Here is a 19352-nt window from a genome sequence, read left to right on the forward strand (position 1 = left end):
CAGAATCCCATATGATCTGGAAGCACTTAGCACCAACTCTCTTTCCCATCACCAGAGCACCATAGTTTTCATCAGATAAAATGTATGAACATATGTTTCAGAGCACACTCCTTTTCAATTCAACAAGTAAAATAAAACACTTTACTGTTCTCTTTTTTTGTTACACAACATTTCAAGAAATAAAAATCACATCCTTTCCTGCCTTTAACAGTCCCAAGATGTCACTTAGAAGGAGTAATTCATGACATTACCTGTTCTCCTACTCTGTCACAGAACTCCTTCATAAACAGCATTCCCTTAAATAAAGATTCTGATAGATACCACATTTTAAAACCCACCAGTTTTAACTGAATTCTACCAAAATCCCAAACTGATTTAGGCACAAAAATACCTTCACACTGACTTAGGTAGGAGAGCTCAGAGAACTGCAAGTAGGCTCCCTTCTCAGCAGCCACGTACCATTCCAAAGAAGCCTGGTCTGTCCTCGGGTACGTGAAGTTCTGGATACACGTTCTCCAAAAACCATTTGAAGTCCTTACATTTCAGCTTCTCTCGTAGAAGTCTCCTTTCTGTCACATCTCCATATGGTTCCTGGGAAAAAAAGAAAGGAAAGGAAAGGAAAGAAGAAAAAAAATTAAAAAAAAAAATCCAGAACAGATGCTCTCTTTTAAATTATCTGTATACATTATTAGGAACCGTATGCTACAGTGATGAGTAGGACTTGTAGCCAGGAAAAATCACCATGTTTGGGTGCTGGATTTGATTTCATTATCCTTACATTTGTTAAATGCTGACAAAAAAGAATTTGAACTGTGCAAGTAGTACTTTAAAATATTCTAGAAGACAGTTTGTCTAAGAAAACTCCCTGAATCTGCAAGTGAGGAAGCCCTTGAATACAGATTGCTGGAGACTGAGAAGGCGTATTGGAAAATGAGACTTCCTTTAGATAGATAATTGAAAATCTCCAAAGCAGTGAATGAATCTTTAGGATGTTAAATTATACCACTACCCATTTGCAAATTACCTGTACAGTTTTACACTTAAGTGATGAAATTTGTAAAATGTGCTAATGCATCCCTTGAACTTCACCATTTTGGGGGGTGGGGAATATGAAATCTTAAACTTCCAGAGAAAAGCTTTCATTGCAGACATTTCCCTGTCTATGGATTGGAGCAGAGTCCACATCTTTTTATGTCTGTCTTCAAAAACCTGTCTTCATATTGACTAGGGATTTCAGATAGTCAGGCATGAGAGAGTGTTTGCAGCCCCCAGATTTTTTCAGGTCACTTGACGCAGTCTTTCATCAAACCACAAATGAATTTGCATTTCTCAAAGCTGTAGAAATACCACTGAAAACACAAAGCAGATGTAAAACAGAGATGCCTGTTTGAATAAACAAACAGCACGACATATTAGCTCTGAGGTCTGAACATTAATCTTCAAGTGAAACTTCATGGAACCAATTTTTGCAGCCATAACATCAATCATTTTCCTGTTATGCTACAGAACTGAATATTTGGGTTTGATGAAGTAAAAAGGTCTGAACTCAACTGCTGCAACAAGTGGTGCACAGAGCATTATGGAAACCAAAGTTCATTGGCAGCAGCTTTGATATGAGGAAAAATAACCTGCATGAGTTTCAGCTTATATCCACTGTGTTACAATAAGCCAATACATGAAACTTTCAGTACTAACACACAAATATCCTTTGAAGTTAAAGCTCTGTCATTACAGACATAAGATGCCCAGCACTTTACAAGACAAATTGTCAGCATTTATTGCTCTTTTTGTGTATGACAAGCTGAAATCAGCCTGGCATTGCCTATGGGCGAATCCCATATTTCTCTCCAAGTCAAGACTCTGATAATAAAACCTAAATGGCTTTTATGACATTAAAGTAAACCAATTATTACAAATGTGTGGACTATAATGACCTAATTACCCAATTTCATCCAAACAAACACAAGAGGAAAGCTAATCAAATTCATCTTCTCCAGCATCCTCCAGTGTATCTTTTAAAAGCCTCATGTTTTCAAGGGCAGTTTTCCCCTGCTGCGTCTATTGGAGTTGGCCACTAAAAAAAGTGGGGGGCTCCCTGTGCCCCACACTGGTCCCTCAGGTCTGATCCAGTGCAGCTGGAGGCTGATGCCCAGCAGCCCATCCCAGGCACAAAAACAAAAAGGCAGTGTTTAGAAAACTTTTCATGCAAATAGATCATGCTGGGGAGATCAGGCACCTCCAGAAACAAGCAACAGCAGACAATGATTTCTTTGGGGCCTGAATTTCAGACCTTGTGACAGAGGTTCATTTAATTAATTTCTAGACACTGTGAGAATCTTTCAGTGTTACTGTTTTCCAGCCTTCAGGCCCCTAACAATAAATACATCCAAGTTATGAATTTGCACACTCCTTCACTGTAAAAACTAAGTTTTGACATACTTAGTTTTTACAGTAATAATCTCCTGAAAAATTCTGCAACCAATGATCTTGTATTTTCATTTTGAAGTGAAAATCAGTCCATCAGTCCAAAGTTTTACAAGTATCACAAGCTGGGTAATTTTGCTAAATATTATTACCATGCTGTTTACCTGAAGGTCTACTGTCTACTGAAACTTGTTGATTTTCATTCATTAATTGTGTAATTCTTATTGAGAGTCCTGTATCAGCCATTTCACAGAAGTGCACATTTTAGGCTAAACAACTCCTCCTTGCTTTGATGACCCCACTTCACATTATTCTTTAATTTATTCACTTATTATTGACATAGGTTGGGCCACCTTGTACTCTTACAGAATTTTAAATTTTTTCCAAAGAATTAAAAATTATACACTTATTCTATGTCTGGGAAAAAAATTCAGAAGGAATAAGAAATAAACATAGAAAGCTTCATGTTAAATATTAGCTTAGTCAATAGTTAGTAGGTTGAAAACAAATTCTGAAATTCCAGGAACAATGGAGTTGAACTCACCAGGCGAGCGTGTGGGTTTCGGTGGTAATAAAGTTGTTTATATTCATCCATCCACACTTCAGCTGCACGCACACTGTTTGCCAGAGCTTTGGCCCGTGAATATGGAGCTTGTTTGGGGAAAACATGACCTACATGGGAGCAAGGATGGATCTCAAGACTTCCTCCACACTGCCATATCTGAGCAAAGAATTGACAGTGTGTATCATTAATTTTGTCTTTTGCAAGCTCAAGGACATAGTAACAATAAGCCCGTGTAAGAATAACACCATCTCAAGAATACCACACCATGCTACATGTAACACATACAATAATTTTGTGTCTCATTTGATGACTAAACTGGATAAAATTACATTCTTGTTGCTCTTAGTAATTTGCTCTGAATTCACAAGGAGATAATCACTCTCTGGTTTTATCTGGAGTGCAATATTCCTTTCTTAGTTTTATTTTCTCATGATAAGATGTGGTCTACCATATAAGTTATGCATATAAGTTATGCAGGCATTGTTTAAAAAAAAAATAAAAGTTTACATGTTTATTTTCCATGTAAATAACTACCTCAGAAAGAAACCATTAACTAATTATTACCAGAAATCTATAGATCTATATACCATCTATATATTCTACTGGAAAGCTGACTTGACAACACAGGTAAGCTTCCCATTTGTACATTTACCAATCTAAAAGGGAGGCATAGGTGCCTGGTGATAAAATCCCACTAGCTTTTTCCATTGGAAAGCTGGGAAAGTACCCCAGACCCAACATATTAAAAGAAAAAACAAAGTAATTCTATAACTTATGGTGGTCCAACCAACAACCTCCCCTATCTAAACCAATATTCCTGCTTGGTGCCAAGGAAGTACTTGCACCTAATTGTGGAATTGGCAGATCCCTGCAAACCATCACTCTGTCCTTGCGCTCATGCTCCTGCCTCTCTGGCTCCCCAGGTTGGGAAACGTATAGCCCATGAGATAAAGTCCAGAAACAACCATCAAGTGGATCCATTAGCCTCAGCACTCTGTACACATTTTTGTAATTACATTCTTCTCCTCTGAAAACCAAGGACTTTTGGCAGTTCATCTACACAGCCACTTTCCCATCACTCATTCTGATCTCAGGTTTGATTACTTGAAAGGAAAGCATAGCTAGACATTTCCTATCCAATATTGTGTGTGACCACACCATAGCAGATGCCCTGTTTCTGAGGGGTGCCTGAAACAAGGTTTCTGAAATTATGCCAGCTGAGAGGAAGGCCGGATATGTTCCTGTACTTGAGCTAACTTGAGGCTGTTATCAATGGATAACAAAGATAGACTTTCCATAAAAGATTTAGAATTCTCCTCATGTATTCAACCACGTATAAGTGGCAGCTCATCATTCCTTTGTAAATGGAAGACAAAGGAAATTAGCTGGGATAGGCTTAAGGGGTAGAGGTTTGCTCCCTGACAACCTTCTCGTATAAGACATACATTTTTAATTACGTGCTATTCAAATGAATACAGCAGGACTGCAAGATATGAGGTAGCAAATAAAAGCTCTGCTGCTAACAGTGTCAAAAGATCAGTGGTGGCACTTTTCCCACCTCTCTCTCTGGGAGTTTTAGGGATCTAAAAAGATAAAGGCTTTCAGCTCATACAAGATAGGACTTGGGTTTAGACTGCTAACTTTTAGGGGTTTTTTAAAAGTTACTTAGAATTTCTCTAAAATTTCTAAATTTGGAAATCAATGAGTGTCATCTCCATTGATTTGGTTTTGGATAACAACATCAGACTTTCTGCATGGCACAATACTGTATTTAATTATCAAAGTGTAAGCACTGTAACACTTGTGTTTACTTTTAAAACAGAAAGTTTCTTTAAAGATATAGGTAATTCATTAATCAGCTATAGGGAGTATTGGATAATTATTACTTCCTGGATTTAAAATTGTAATTTCTTGTTTTCCATGTGAGGTTTCTCTCCTCTTTTTTGCTGCTTTTCAGGGAAGGAGAATATTTGTCATTTGAACAAAGATGATTAAAGGAATTATACAAGAAATCTAGAATTCTGTACTAATCTTTTAAACGATTTGCATATTTTCTTAGGTAAATTACTTCACTGCCATTTTGAAAGCTGCTATGAAACCAACTATCCACTTTCACTTTACAACCTCCTTTTTTGAGATTTATTTCAAAACAACATTTTTCATAATTATTATTTCTATGTTCAAGATTATTTTTTTAAAGCTACAGTTTACCATTCAAGATTTGTCAGCAAATATTAAGAGCCATAAGTTTATTAGTTTAATAATTTCCAATGTTATATTCCACATAAGAATTATTAATTCATCTTTATTTATCTACTTTTAAAAAAGATATTAGGAACAGATGATAAAGACTACTGAAATAAAAATGTAGTTAAGAAGGAAGCACATGCTTCAGCTCTTCCATGATAAAATTTGATTTCAAAGGAATGAAACAAACTGACCATATCGCTGTTAAATTGATGGCAAAAAGAGAATTCCATAACAGCTGAATTTTTAATAATTAAAGCTCTCTAAAAAATAACTGTAGGTTGCTAAGCAATGCTCATTAAATTCTAAGTATTTCATAAAAACAGTACAAAAATTATCTTGTCATCCTATTACAAAAGAAAATTGAATATACCTCAGCTAAACAATTCCTCAAAAGGTTTATTCACTTTCATTTTAATGGAAAAATTATGACCTCTATATAAAATCAGGTACAAATGAACAGCCATAAAATAAAGCGAAGAATTTAATAGAGAAACTAAAGTTGATTACTAAATGCTAAGTAAGTGGCTCTGCAGAAGATTTTCCATAAAACTAGTTCAACGTTCTGTAACAGAAAAGCACATAAGGTTTCATGCATATTTTGCAAGCTCACGTACATTTAGATCTGTTTCTTTACTAGGTCTGGGTAACTCAGAGTTCTCATTATAAAAGCATACATTTTTCCTCCACTTCAATAAGAAAACAAGGTGACATTCCTTTTTTCACTTTCACTTTCATCTCGATGCATGCAGACTATCGGCATATTTTCTTTTGTTTTCAGAGACAGATGGTGGCATTATGAAAACTTACAGAAAATGTTCAAAATCTCACCTTGGGATTGCTGCCTCTGCCAGGGTCTCTGGACAATTGACCTTGTGCTGGGTCAATGAATACTAAAGAATAAAAGCTCTACCAGCTCATTCTAACATTTTAAGACTATCTGGAAGAAATAAAAAATATAGAAAGGACGCTACATCCTAAAAAAGGGCAAAATGTGGAAAACCCTACGTTTCTGCTGCTCTCTCTCTGCTGCAATTTTTTCTTGACAACTTGTGGCTAAGCCCCCAGTGTGGTGCTCATGCACAATCGGCCAGAAGCTGGGTGGGTGGAGAGGCACCCCAGACACACAGACTCACCCTGGCTGCTCTCAGCACAAGACAGAGTTCCAGATCCAGACAAAAAGAAACCATACAAAAATACTGGAAAAGAGACGACCCCAGGTGTTCTGAGGCATATAACCCAGGCTCATGGGCAGTAACATTTCTGAGAAGAAAGGTTTTTTTGCACATGGTAGGCTGAAGGACAGCCCACAGACATATTAAGCCTTGGTCCAGAAACAAACTTACATTGCAGCACCACTTGCAGGACCAAGAGCAGATAGGAACAGAAGCTGCAACCAGGTTCCCTTTGCTCTGAGTACAAAAGGGAGAAGATGAAAGAGCATGTTTTGAATCCCTCAGAAAGAGGAGTTTCAATGCCCATTATGCCCATGAAGTGAAATTTTATCCAGCCAAATAGCATTAAGCAATCCAAAATCAAGGTACATTGACTCGATTCTGCATTCAGCACGTAGCCTCCATCTCTCTTAGTCATCATGCTTTTAGTGAAAGCATTGTCCTTGTTGCACCTCTCAAAACCACAGAGAATTTCTTCAGTTCAGAATAATCAAAGTGCAAGAAATAGGAGGCTTGAGAACAAGTCTTTTCATGTCATTGGGAGAGAGTGGTGTTTTCAGAGACGAGAGCAACAATAAATTAATTTACAGTGGTTTTGAGTAGTTCTGCTCCTAATTTTCAGGTCTGACAGGTTTAGAAAACATGAGGACAACAACACTAACAATGATTTATCCCTTCCGACCTCTTGGAACACCGCAGGCAGCCAAAAGAACAGTTAAACAACATCGTAGCACTCTGCTCTGTTCCACAAAAATCCTCTCCACACGGAGCACAAGTACAAGGGCTCCAAATCAAACAGAGCAAAACATGTTGCGTACAAACACCCAGATGCTGCTGGCAATCTGCACTAGGAAAACTGGCATGGCCAGGCATATTTGTTGGCCACTGCACAGCCTGGCCTGTTAAATCATTTGTCTCCCAGGAGTTGCTTGAACCACCTGCTGGCTTTGACCCTTGCAGAGTGTTTGTGCACTCTCTCCTGGGGACTCTGCTGCTCCCTTTGTGCATCTCCTGTGTGCTAGGCCATGTCTGATGCTTCCTCTGTCCCATGAGGAGACCACAGTCCTGCATGCTGAAGGAGTAAAGGCACTGCTCACACATCCTGCTGCACCCCACCGAGTCCCGGATCAGGGGAACCAGTGACGTGAAAAATGAGACTGGCTGCCAGAGCTTCACAGAGGTCAATGGCAATGGAAGGGGAGCAACAGCTGGTACTGGGGCACTCTGAGTCAGAAGGAACTGACTGTCAGGCTGTCTGCAAGCCTTGGTCTCCTCAGAAGCAAGACACAAAGAGCAGAAAGCCAAGAATAGCATGCCAAATGTGCCCTATTGGAGGTTTTCTTCAAGGAGTTGAAGTCCTGAATACACCAGAACAGGAGACTCCTGCTTCAGAGGGTCACAGGGCTGATGGAGGTGGGTCAACTGCTTCCCACTTCAGGTGGAGGCCTGCTGAACTAGACCAAGACTACTGAGTAGGCTGTGTTTGGGTTTACATGCCAAAAACTGCTCCCTAGGTGAAAAAGAAGGTGGTCGTGAACTCAGATCAAACAGTTTCCAGCAGAGAAGTCTCGCTCCAGAAAGAAACCACACCAACTCTAGGCCTGTGCTTGTTATCATTCCTAATAATTTTTTTCCTTATACCCTCTTTTCTATGATTTCTGCACTGTGTGCAGCAGGAGATTGTAACAGCAGCCAGGAAGACTCCATGCTTCTCTGGTTAACACAGAGACATCCAGAGACACAGCCTGCTCATGTCTCCTTTCTCAAGAAAGTGGTTTTGTAACATTAAAATGCTATTTAACCTTGAAATCTGTTGTCACCTGGTAAAAAAATCCAAAAACCCTCCTGTACCATGAGTCAATTACCCACAGAAATGCAAACATGACCAAAAATAACAGGTGATGGGCACAACAAACAAGGGTAATCCAGGATAATAAGCATGAACCCCCTGAAAGCCAAAAGAGGCCCTACAGCACCCATCTTACATCACCACTGGATGGCTTCAATGAGCTAAGTGTGATTTGGGGTAAAGCACAGGCAGCCAGTGCTCAGTGGGAATCAGCACTGGTAACAGCGGAGCAGAGGAGAACACTGCTTTGCTGATCAGTCTGGACTGTCCTGTGTCTCCTCCTGTTTTCCTGCTGTAAATCCTTTCCATTACAGCTATCTGACTCACACCTGAGCACTTGGTCACGCCTCCTGTGGGCACAACTCTACAGTTACTGGAGATCTTCCCTCCCACCCTTTATAACCTTTGTACAAACTTTTTCTGAGGTGAAACAGAATAAAGCCTTAAAATTAGTACAGGGGCTGCCTTCTCCTGCCCCACTGGGAACGGCTCGCTCCATCAGCCACAGCAAGAACTCTGAGTCACACCAAAGCACTACAAATCTTCTTCCCAATGACCTCCTTCAAGCTGCAGGATGTAAACTTCACCCACTAGTATCACACCCCTTTTTACATTTTATACTAGAGCTCAAAACAAAGACATGTATTTAAAAATTGCTTTAAAATGGCTATTTGGAAGAAAAGTACAGCTATCCTGAAGTGCAAGAACAAGATACTTCCTAAATACTCCCTTCTTAGCACTTGCTTACATTACAGCTACCTCATTAAGTAAAAGGGCATGAAGAAAGAAACAGGAACTTGTTGTATACTGAGGAAAAGAAACTTTCAATTAAGCCACCTACCCTAAATGAGAATTCAAGGTTTTCTCCTCCCCAGACTTCCATTCCTGTGTCATAGGAACCAAGGTAATCAAAATACTTCTTGCTCACAGAAAATAATCCACCTGCCATGGTTGGAGACCTATAAAAGAGAAGAGTAACTTTGAACTGAATAAAAAGTATTAAACCAATGCAACAGATTAAAAAACACAATATATTTTTATTTTCTATTTTCTCAGTCTTTTCTGGATACGCATCTGAAACAACACTGGAATATAAATATATTGTGTTAAAATAAATTTTTCCAATTGCAGTGGCTGTGAGTAAATGAAGAGCCTCTTCACATAACAGAACATTACCTTCTTTGTGGCAGAACTGTATTAGTTGGCTCTGAAATTCTAAGTGCTGTATCCTTATCTATTTCACTTAAGCAATAATTACAGAAATACTTGTGCTTTAGTAATTAACACCAACACTCTTGATCCCACTAATATCAACTGAAAAAACTCTCAGACTTCAATTATTAAGTAAATATAGCCCCTAAAGAGATTTGTTTTCTTTCTAAGAAAATCTACCTATCTGTATGTTCTTAAATTTTTTACTAAGTTTGGGGGAAAAAAAAAAATCAGGAGTCGTGGCTGGGTCCTCATTGAAGATCACAAGGCCCAGAATGACAGCACACTTAAGGGATATACTTCCATTATGGTAGAATGTGCACATATACATAAATTAGTATTTGTTCAGTATTGTTCCCTATTGTTTACAGTCTTAGGATTACTTTCTTTAAAGTGCCAAGTATATAATGCTGATTAGACCTAAGTTCAGTTGACATTATGTGAATTTTACTAAATTGCTGTTGAGGTAAATATCAACAAAAGTGAGATGCATGATCAACTACGCTTAATCTGTCAAAACTAATTTTACCAGCTATCTTTTTGAAGCAACACTGTCTCACACTGTCATATGTTGTTTCAAAGAATGGAATGAGATGAGACAAGACAGAAGGAAAAATAACAAACTCCATAACCAGTCAAGTCCTTCTGTTTCCCTCCAGATCTCTCCAAACCAAGCTGTTGGTGACACCACTTCCAGCACTGCTGCTTTCTCCAGACACTTGTTGAGCTCAGTCCTCAGGCTACCATGAAACTTTATCCCTCCTCATTTTCCTCTTGGCATATCAAAGACAATTCTTTTTATTATGAACAAAAAAAATGCATCATATTTGAACTAAATGTTTTAAAAAACATTTACTCTATTTGGATTCTTTTTTAAGGAGGACATGGACAAATACATGCTGAGAAAGACTCAATTACTACCTCACTTTTCCCATTTTAAAAAAAGTTCATTCTGTTGAGGATAAGTACTTTAATATTTGTGAAATACTGGGTATTAATATCATGATAAGCAACTTACAAAAATCAAGAAAAATTAATAATTCCATTTTTTTTGTGGTCCATACAATAACAGATAAAAGTACTGACAAAATGATGGTGTTAAAAATGCCAAACAGGTTAATTTACTTCAACAAACTGCTGAAATACAGAAACTTCCATAGCAGATGGGGCTAGGTTGAACACGGCAGATCCTATCTACCATTCCCATTTTCCAGATGCCTTGTCTGTTCTATTCTCTTACCTCTCCAAAAATACCATGTTGAGTGACAAATTATACCAACTGATGGCATTTTGTTTTAAAATAAAACAAAATTAAAACCCATTATGAAGACATCAGCCTGAGCTCTGCAAGTTAGCCCTTCACAGAAACCACTGTGGATAGAGCCATATTGTTTCACCCCAGCAAAGAACTGGCAAAATGGTTCAACTTTGAAAATAGCACAGTGAACTACAATTATCATTACAGCACAGAAAAAAAATCTTCAAAACTACTTTTACCTTCTTACTGGTTGGTGATTTTTTTCCCCTTTTGATCATTGTCCATGATACATTTTTTTTTACAACACAGAGCTCTTTGCTTTGCACAGAGGACATCCTCCAGTATTAGTTAATCAGTTACACTCTTTCCATGTGCTGGTAAGCATCTGTAAGAGTTTGTCTAGAGGAGTCAAGAGACTACTTTGCAATAAGCTTTCCATATGAAAGATGAAACAGGATTTTCAACTTTTAGAGCACTGTTTTTTCCAGGAACACAGGAAACAGGAGCTATTTTGGAAAAAAATGGGGAACTAAACAAAATACATACTTTTTAGTAATATGTCAATTTCTCAAATATCTTTCAGCACCTGGCATTTTCAGGTGAAATCAAAAACACATTCACAGTTTCTAGGATGCATAAAAATTAACCTGATCACATCAGTCTTGGACTTCCTCCGTTTTTGTTCTCTTTCAGGGGTACTGTGCCAAGTGAAGACCAGGCGCCAATCAAATCCACCAATCTGTGGCTCACCAGCATTTCCCAAGTACTCAAATGTGTTCCAGTCAATAACATCAATAACAGGGCAGACAACAGCTGTTTCTTCTTCAGCAATCCTGATAAGGTTTTAAAACAAAAGGGTGACTTCCATTAGATACATCTCTAAAAATAAATTAAAAAACCCACTAGAACTGACAAGAACAAAGAATGCTTACAATATCAAACATGAAGTTTTGCTCCTTTTCAATTCATGCTGCAATAAGAAGGAAATGATGGTCCAGTAAATACAAGAATAACCCCCATTTTCCTACATCAGGAGGATGTATCAGGATGGACTCCGCTGGCAAGCATCAACCTTTCTGGATGATGGAAGCAAGATATGCCAGATGGCTTGAGATAACACATTCAGCATCTGGCTTGGCTGCCATAGCCAGCACCACTTCATCAAGTAAAAAATGTTCATTTTCTTTTGTACAGGTAGCTGTTTAAGAGAGCAGTCTGATTGCATACTTTTGCAGTGATGAATAATAAACCAGCCAGACTCTTGGCCCTTGTAGTCATGGCTGTTCTTGTAACCGGGATCATCTGCAAATGTTGTAGTGAGTACTGTAACAGGAACTCAAAAAGAAGCCCTGAGCTTAGAAGAAACCAAACCTGCAACATGGGAATTAGACCTCCAACAATGAAACATAACTGAAGGAGGCCACAAGAAACCCTGGCAACACAGGAGATGAAAAGGACAAACAAGATAGCACTGCAGAATGACATTCCTAATACCAAGGGTGATCTAAAGATAGTCAAGATCTTTATCATACTAAGAATACATCAGAGCTGATGACATTTCTTCCAGGTCTACTTCTACAAGGAGATAAACCACTTCCTCCCATTTCTCAATATCATGCAGGGTTTTTGGGATTCCTCTCCAAAAGAATTTGTCCTTACAGAAGGTAGTGGGATAATTAGCCTTCTCCTCACCTTCTGGAATGGCCTCCCTCAGTACTAAGAGCAATGTCAAGCACACATCAAGCCAAGGTCTTTCTCCTAAATCTTCCTGTTTAGCATCTTCCCTGTTCTAGTGTTAGACATTCCCTGATAGTTCAGTGAAATAAAGTAACTTGTTTGACTTAGAGATGCAGATATGCACTTTAGCCCTGCATCTTGTATTTACATATTTCAGAGGTGAAGGAAAACTGAACACATAGTATTGTCAAACAAGTAAGAGATGCAGTGCATCTGTCATTCAAAAGAAACTCATTCCTCATGGGATTGTTAGGTTAAAAATCTGTGGACTGACCAAGGGCTCATACTGTGAAATTAGAGTAGCTTGTGATGGTTAAATGCAGCAGAGAACAGCAGCAATTCCAAAGTAGTATTGTCTGAGCTGAGAAAGACTGCCCAAAGTGTGAAATGGCCTCTTGTTGCTGGAGGGGAATATGTGAAACAGCTGTTTTCTTCTTTATGATCTCCCGTTGAGACCTTGTTTGGTAGAGCATGCAAAAGGGCTTATACAAATATTGTTATCTTCTGTCTCACTTGCATAAAACTTTGTACAAATCCTCATTGTACAAAGCAATGAAAATGATACCCACACGTAGAGGAAAAGGAAAAAAAACAATAAAAAGCAAAAATATTTTCCTCCTCCTGTAACAAGTAGGAAAATAAGTAAAAAGTAGGTACCTGGCATATGATTTCAATTATGAAAGGAAAGAAGTAATTGAAAAGCCATCACCTTTTCTGTCAGTTAAGAATTAACTAGATTGTATAATGCACAGGCAGCTTACAAACACAACTATGTTTGCACTGCACAATGCTAACACTGTTGTATTGCTGCCATGCATTTGCATCAGATATGCTGCAGGAAAAACCCTTAGAGATGTATGTCTGCATCTGCAGCAAGAACGGCAGGAATTCCAAGAGAGGGATAACTTTCTAAGGTGGTGACTCCTGCGTTTAAAAAAAATCCCAATCCTTCCTCAAGATTGCCATCTAGTGGTGCTAAATAAGCGAAAAAAATCACAGACTTTCCCCCATCATACACTTTTTTAGGCAACAGCTGTAAACCTGTGCTCATGATTTGATGTTTATCCCTTTTCCTTTCTTCACACTATTATAGCTACCCCACAGTTATCTGGAATACACTCAGTGTGAAATTTAGAAACAAGGTAAGTATAACAATTTTAAGAAAACAAAAGACTGAAATTGTATTCTAAATACAATTTCAAAGGGACATGGGGAATTTGGGAACATAAGTCCCACTAGGAATCAGGAAGACTCGCACGCATCAAGACACTTTGTGCTTTTGGAAGTCTCTCTCCAGTTTGTATTTGGGCTGTATTTTCTGGTCATTTTCTGTACTCTACAGTAGCTGGTGGGAATCTTAACAGGATCCAAATCAAAACACTGGCCTTGAGGAAAGATTTTTTTTTTTTCTTTTAATTATGTTTTAAAGAAAGTTGGTTTTCTACATACAATATTTTAGAGGTCTGATTCAGGTCCTGTATCTATCAGTATCTGCCAATGGCATCCAAGGGGGTAATGCCATGAGCTGTTAGCAAAAGGGGCAAAACCAACAGAGCCCTGTAATGTGATGCAGGAGCAGCAGGTGCTGTGGTGAGGTGCCAGTGGCTGGACCCACAGCAGGAAAAGTGCATGTATGGCTGCTGGCTACACATGGGTGAGGCTTCAAGAATATAGTAAATATTCTCAGCTGAAACAGAAGGCTAGTGTTCTGGTTTCTAGGGGTTTTTGTTAGAGTTTTGGGAAGGTTCCTTGGTTTTTTTTGTTGTTTGTTTGCTTGCTTTTAATTAACGAAAGTTTTCTGAACAGCCTGACGGATCTGCAGAATTAACAAGAGACCACACAGGCATAAAGTACAGTGTCCCAGGACAGATGGTTTCCAAGTAAGAGTCAGTGTTGACATAACATTTACTCCTCCCTATCCCACACCAGGATGCTTTATGTCAGAACCAGTCTGAAAAGGTGGATTTGCTCAGGACTAAGAAGATAGAATCTATTGACGTGTACTATGCAAACATTGCCCTGCAGGGCACACATCTTTCCAGCAGACCTTCTGCTCACCTAGGCTGACCGAAATAGCCTCCTTTACCAATGTAGTTCCAAAGCTGGAGGTGAGGACTTGTCTTCTTGAAAACCAAAACTTTCCATTGCCTTAAGAGGCAGCTTGGTCCTCAGGCAAAAAAAAAAAAAAAAAAAAAAAAAAAAAAAAAAAACACCAAACAAGCAAAAAAGCGCCAAAACACAATGTCATGATCTTTCAAACTTCCATTTGCATTTGCTCCCCCACAGCCAGGAGACAAACACCAAACACTCGCAGTGCCTCAGGGACCAGACTGCAGTAACCTTTGGTGAACCATGAGTCATTTTTCCACTGCACAAGTGGGCCAAACTGTCTCGCCCCTTCTTCTCCAACGGGAGAGAAAACCAGCTCAGAGCATAAGCTCACCTTGCCAGCAGTGGCTCCAGCCAGCCCTCATGGCATTCACAGTGGCAGTCCAGGAACGTTAGGATGTCTCCTTTCGCCACAGACGCCCCCAGCAGCCGGGCTCGAACCAGCCCCTCCCTCTTATTTGCACGGATAAGACGCACCTTGCGCAGGCCAGCCACGTAGTTTTCCAAAGTCTCCTTTAAATGTTCTGTAACAAGCCAAAAAAAGAGGGAATAATATAGTCTGAAATGATTTGTTTATGTCTTGCTATAAGAAGCTCTCTCCTCGCTAGCATATTACTTATAGTAGGGCTCTAAAGTTTCTGGTACTTTGAACTCAGATTTGGCTATATATGTTTAGAAAGGACATGAAAAAAGCACAAAACTTGGATTTGGACACAAATCACAGTTACTTTTAAGAAATTGAATGCTTCACATCTACCTCTGTAATACATTCCCAGATCGATAAGAGCTTCTCAAATGTTACTTAAGACTTTCTGTATAAAAGTTTTATTCTTAACACAGTTCATGTGTGGTGGAAAATGCCAGCATTGCCTTTATATCCTGTTGTTCAAACAAGACCAAAGAACTAGGTCACTGTCATTATATGAGACACCAGGGGAGCATTGGTGCAATCGAAACTTGCTCAATTCAGGAAACCTGAAGTGCTCTGATCAGACTGTAGTCTATCTATACACAAAAGCACTCATATTACAACACAGCAAATGTGCTTCCCCATTCCAAACTAAATTTGGTATATAAGCCAAATTTTTCACTGGCACACTTCAAGAAAAACTATTTTTCAGTGAGAGGCCTTTGTTGTACAGTTTTCTGGTATGTGACCCGAACAGCATAACTCTTTCTCCTATGAACTAGCCGACCAGAAAAGCCCATCAACAATCAATACTATTTAGACTGATTCTTCCTACCTTTGTCACTGTAATCATCTACAAGGATAATTTCTTCCAAAAGTATATCCGGAGATGTCTCAAGAACACTGTGAACAGTTCGCAGAAGCGTTGACCAAGCCTCGTTATAAAAAGCTATCACAACAGAGGTTTTTGGCAGGTTATAATAATCATATTTCTTCTCTCTGCATCTGTAAAGGGGGAATAACATTCAGTAGAAGTGCAAAAACATTTATTAATTTTCAGGACACAATTCTCAAAACCATTTGCATGCTAGTTACTAACTGCAAACAAGAACACAGAATGGATCTTAAAAGAACTGCATGTGTGTGGAAAATTGTATGAGAAGACAATAGGAAGTTGCTCTTACAGAGGTTCCATTTCCACAGAAGCATTATGAAAAAAATTCTGCAAATTATCAAAATGTCTAAAAAGAAAAATAATAGGAGGTGTTCTGGGCTGGTGTAGCTGTCTTCACACAATTTCAAATAGAAGAACAAGCAATGGCCAAAATGTGCCTCAGATTAAAGGAAAAACAAAAAGAAATGTAAAACCTAAGTGTGGTAAAAACAGTAACATAAACTAGCGATAGCTGTTGCTTGGGAAAATAGAACAAGTGCTAGACAGTAAAAATATGACTGTGAAGGAACAGCAACAGATAAAGAGAAAAAAAACCCCAAACCAAACAACCAGCAACAAAACTGAAATGTATGTACACTGAAGCAGAATTTGGAAAGACCACACAACTGGCAAAATCTAATTGTGAAATCCACAGAAACGTAAAACATACATAGAAATGCATGGTTTTGGCTCTGTGGAGAGCCAGAAAGTTTGCAAACCTTTGGATTAAGCTCCAGAATGTATTTCCTATAAATATATATATGAACTTCCCTAAATGAACATAAGGATGCCAAGAAAGTTATAGCTGAGCCAAATGTATAAATTCTTAAATGAATCCCCTGGTTTAGAAGAATTTTAAAATAACTATGGCATCTTCTACAATTTCTCCTCTTTGCTTAGAGCATTCTGTATTGGCAATTTTTATTGCCTGCAGTCAATGAGGCTTGTAAGGGGCAGAAGGACAGACTTCAACTTCTGCAGACTGCTAAATCACAACAGATACCAAGGCAGGTAGGACATCTCTCCTACCAAAGCAGAACAGTAGCAAGTCCTCCAGAACATATGCTATGGGGAGCTGAAAAGGAAAATTAAAAATGATCAGTAGAAAATGCAACAGGAAAATACCTTAGGTCAATTTAGGGGCACAAAAATTCCCCAAAACACTAAGAAAATTATATTAAAAGCAAACTGCTTACCTATAGCACATTGAAAATATTTTAACAAAATATTTAAGTCTGCTGTGTCTGCAATTAAAAAAGGCTTATAGGTTTCTTTGGAGATTAGGCAGTATCTACTAAGATCTGTTGTACAGAAGGAAAAAAAAAATCTGAATCTGTTATGCCTAAAATTAAAACTTTTACGAAGGAAACAAGAAGTTTGTAGAGTAGTTCTGTAATAAATATGTGAAAATGAGGAAGCAACAAGGACAAATGACACTTGGGCAAAGGAGGCACCCAAAGGCTGCTTCTCAAACATGACGGGAACACCATGTACAGGTGACAACACCAGTGCATACAGACTTATATGGGTAGGTACACACAGACACACAAATTGATGTAGTGAAGTACAAGAATGCCTGTCTCTCCAGGCTGTAACTTGTCCTGAGGGGCTTTCACAGAGGGAACTGTCTCACACCACCACCTGGTGACAGAATTGATTTATTTAGCCAGACATTCATGTATTGACACATAAAAAGGAGTGACAAGTGACATTTCAATTAACTTCTTTATTTTCAATGCAGAAAAACCCGCTGTATGAATCCAATTTTAGAAATACATGTTTAATTTAGCCTATTGAAAAACATTTCTGCTCAGTACTGCCAGGAAAAAAAAATATCCATATGTATCAGTCGAATTCCATCAAGAATTTTGAGTTCATTTCTTGATGGAAAGAGAATCTCTACATATCATTTTAGAAAACTGAAGGAAAATATAAATAAATTTTAAAAAACACCAGGAAAGCATTCTTTGAAAAATATGTCAGGAAGATTCATGGAAAAATAATGCTGCATTCCATTTAAAGAAAGGAAACCCAAAAGGTCTAAAGAAGCTTATAAGTCTAATTGTAGATTAAAGACTTCAATGGATTTGCCTGAAATTACATGCAGGAGATGGAAAACATAATTTGGCACACAGCAAGGCAATCCCCACACAGTTTGTGATTCACTGTGCATTGCTGACTCCTTCCTTGAGCACACCCCACACTGCAGAAAAAGGTCAGCCTACTACAGGACATACCAGAGCACACATTTCTTAGGTTTCCAAAGTCAAGAAAGAGGCCAGCACTAAAAAATGGGTTTAATTTACCAGCTCCATGGTGGAAGGCAGCACAGGAGTGCAGAGAAGAAGTGACCCACCACGGTAGCAGGGCAGGCTGCTGGCCAGCATGACCACACTGACTCGAGCAGTACCTGGATGCCCTTATTAAAAAGCCAAAAAAAAACAAACAAAAAAAAAAAAAGGAAAAAGCCACATTATTCAACTTCTGTGTAGATTTGCATGTTTATCTCAGATATTATTTCCAAGACATATTTCTTGCTAAATTGCTAGAAGATCTCAACTGTTAGCAGTCTCAAATAGTGTTGCTAAAGTGAAGCACACTTTTCCTTATCTTCTGTAATGAAAGAGTTTCACTAAGCCTTAAAAATTAATCCCATTCGGGAGATTACAAACCAAAAGCATTTAAACCCTGGAAAAATTATAGCATAAGAAAATCTTTAAAAAGCTAATGAATCCCTGAAATGGAAATTCTTGGCAGGGTAGCTGAATAACAATTAAGCGGCATGCATATGGACACTAAACATTACCACTTCACAAGATATAAAAATTTCAAAAAACCCACTACGAGTACAAAACCTGATTTAAAGCCTAGTGGTCATAACACATCTTTTCCATTTCTAAACTCCTGTTTACCACACAAGTGCCTCAGCAGCCCATCTTCTGTATTCAGACTTGCAAACTTCAAGATGTACTTTTATTATCCATGTGTCAGCCAAGTATCCCAGCTCCTACTTTCCAAGTGAATCATTTCACTCCTACTTTTGAATTATTCAGAAAAACAAATGCATATCAATTACAGTATGCCATTAAAATGACAGCAACTGGTGACAGCAGTCCCAAAATAAGTTTTTGCAGACACTAGGAATGTATATTTAAGCATACTATACTGCAACCTGCTTTCAGCTTGTGAGTAGGGCACTCTTTAGTGCCACCCTCAGAACACTGTTCTTTCCAATAGAGAGGTTCATGTTAAGACAGGGTTAATTGCATCTCACATTATTCATTCTAAAAACTACCTTTGAGCTGATTGTCTGGGTTCTGCAGGTCCATAAAGACAGATCCAGAAGGATCTCACCCCACCCTCCTTAAGCCATTGATTCAGCACAGCCCAAGAGACCTCAGTGTGTCCCCCTTATCTACAGAGGTTTGATTAT

At 38.5% G+C, this 19352-nt stretch overlaps 1 protein-coding gene across 1 annotated transcript in view; it reads right to left on the reverse strand.

The window, feature by feature from the left end:
• GALNT12 (polypeptide N-acetylgalactosaminyltransferase 12) overlaps positions 1 to 19352 on the reverse strand; it is a 44606-nt gene that overhangs the window by 15978 nt on the left and 9276 nt on the right. Inside the window, exons 2-7 of the mRNA XM_041476634.1 lie at positions 15821 to 15990; positions 14911 to 15100; positions 11378 to 11563; positions 9102 to 9219; positions 2969 to 3145; positions 460 to 591 (exon numbers count right to left, since the gene is read on the reverse strand). Coding sequence (XP_041332568.1) covers positions 460 to 591; positions 2969 to 3145; positions 9102 to 9219; positions 11378 to 11563; positions 14911 to 15100; positions 15821 to 15990 — 973 coding nt within the window. The remainder of the gene's footprint in view (positions 1 to 459; positions 592 to 2968; positions 3146 to 9101; positions 9220 to 11377; positions 11564 to 14910; positions 15101 to 15820; positions 15991 to 19352) is intronic.

This window comes from Pyrgilauda ruficollis, unplaced genomic scaffold, assembly GCF_017590135.1.
Source record: "Pyrgilauda ruficollis isolate IOZ18807 unplaced genomic scaffold, ASM1759013v1 scaffold39, whole genome shotgun sequence".
NCBI classification, from domain to species: domain Eukaryota; kingdom Metazoa; phylum Chordata; class Aves; order Passeriformes; family Passeridae; genus Pyrgilauda; species Pyrgilauda ruficollis.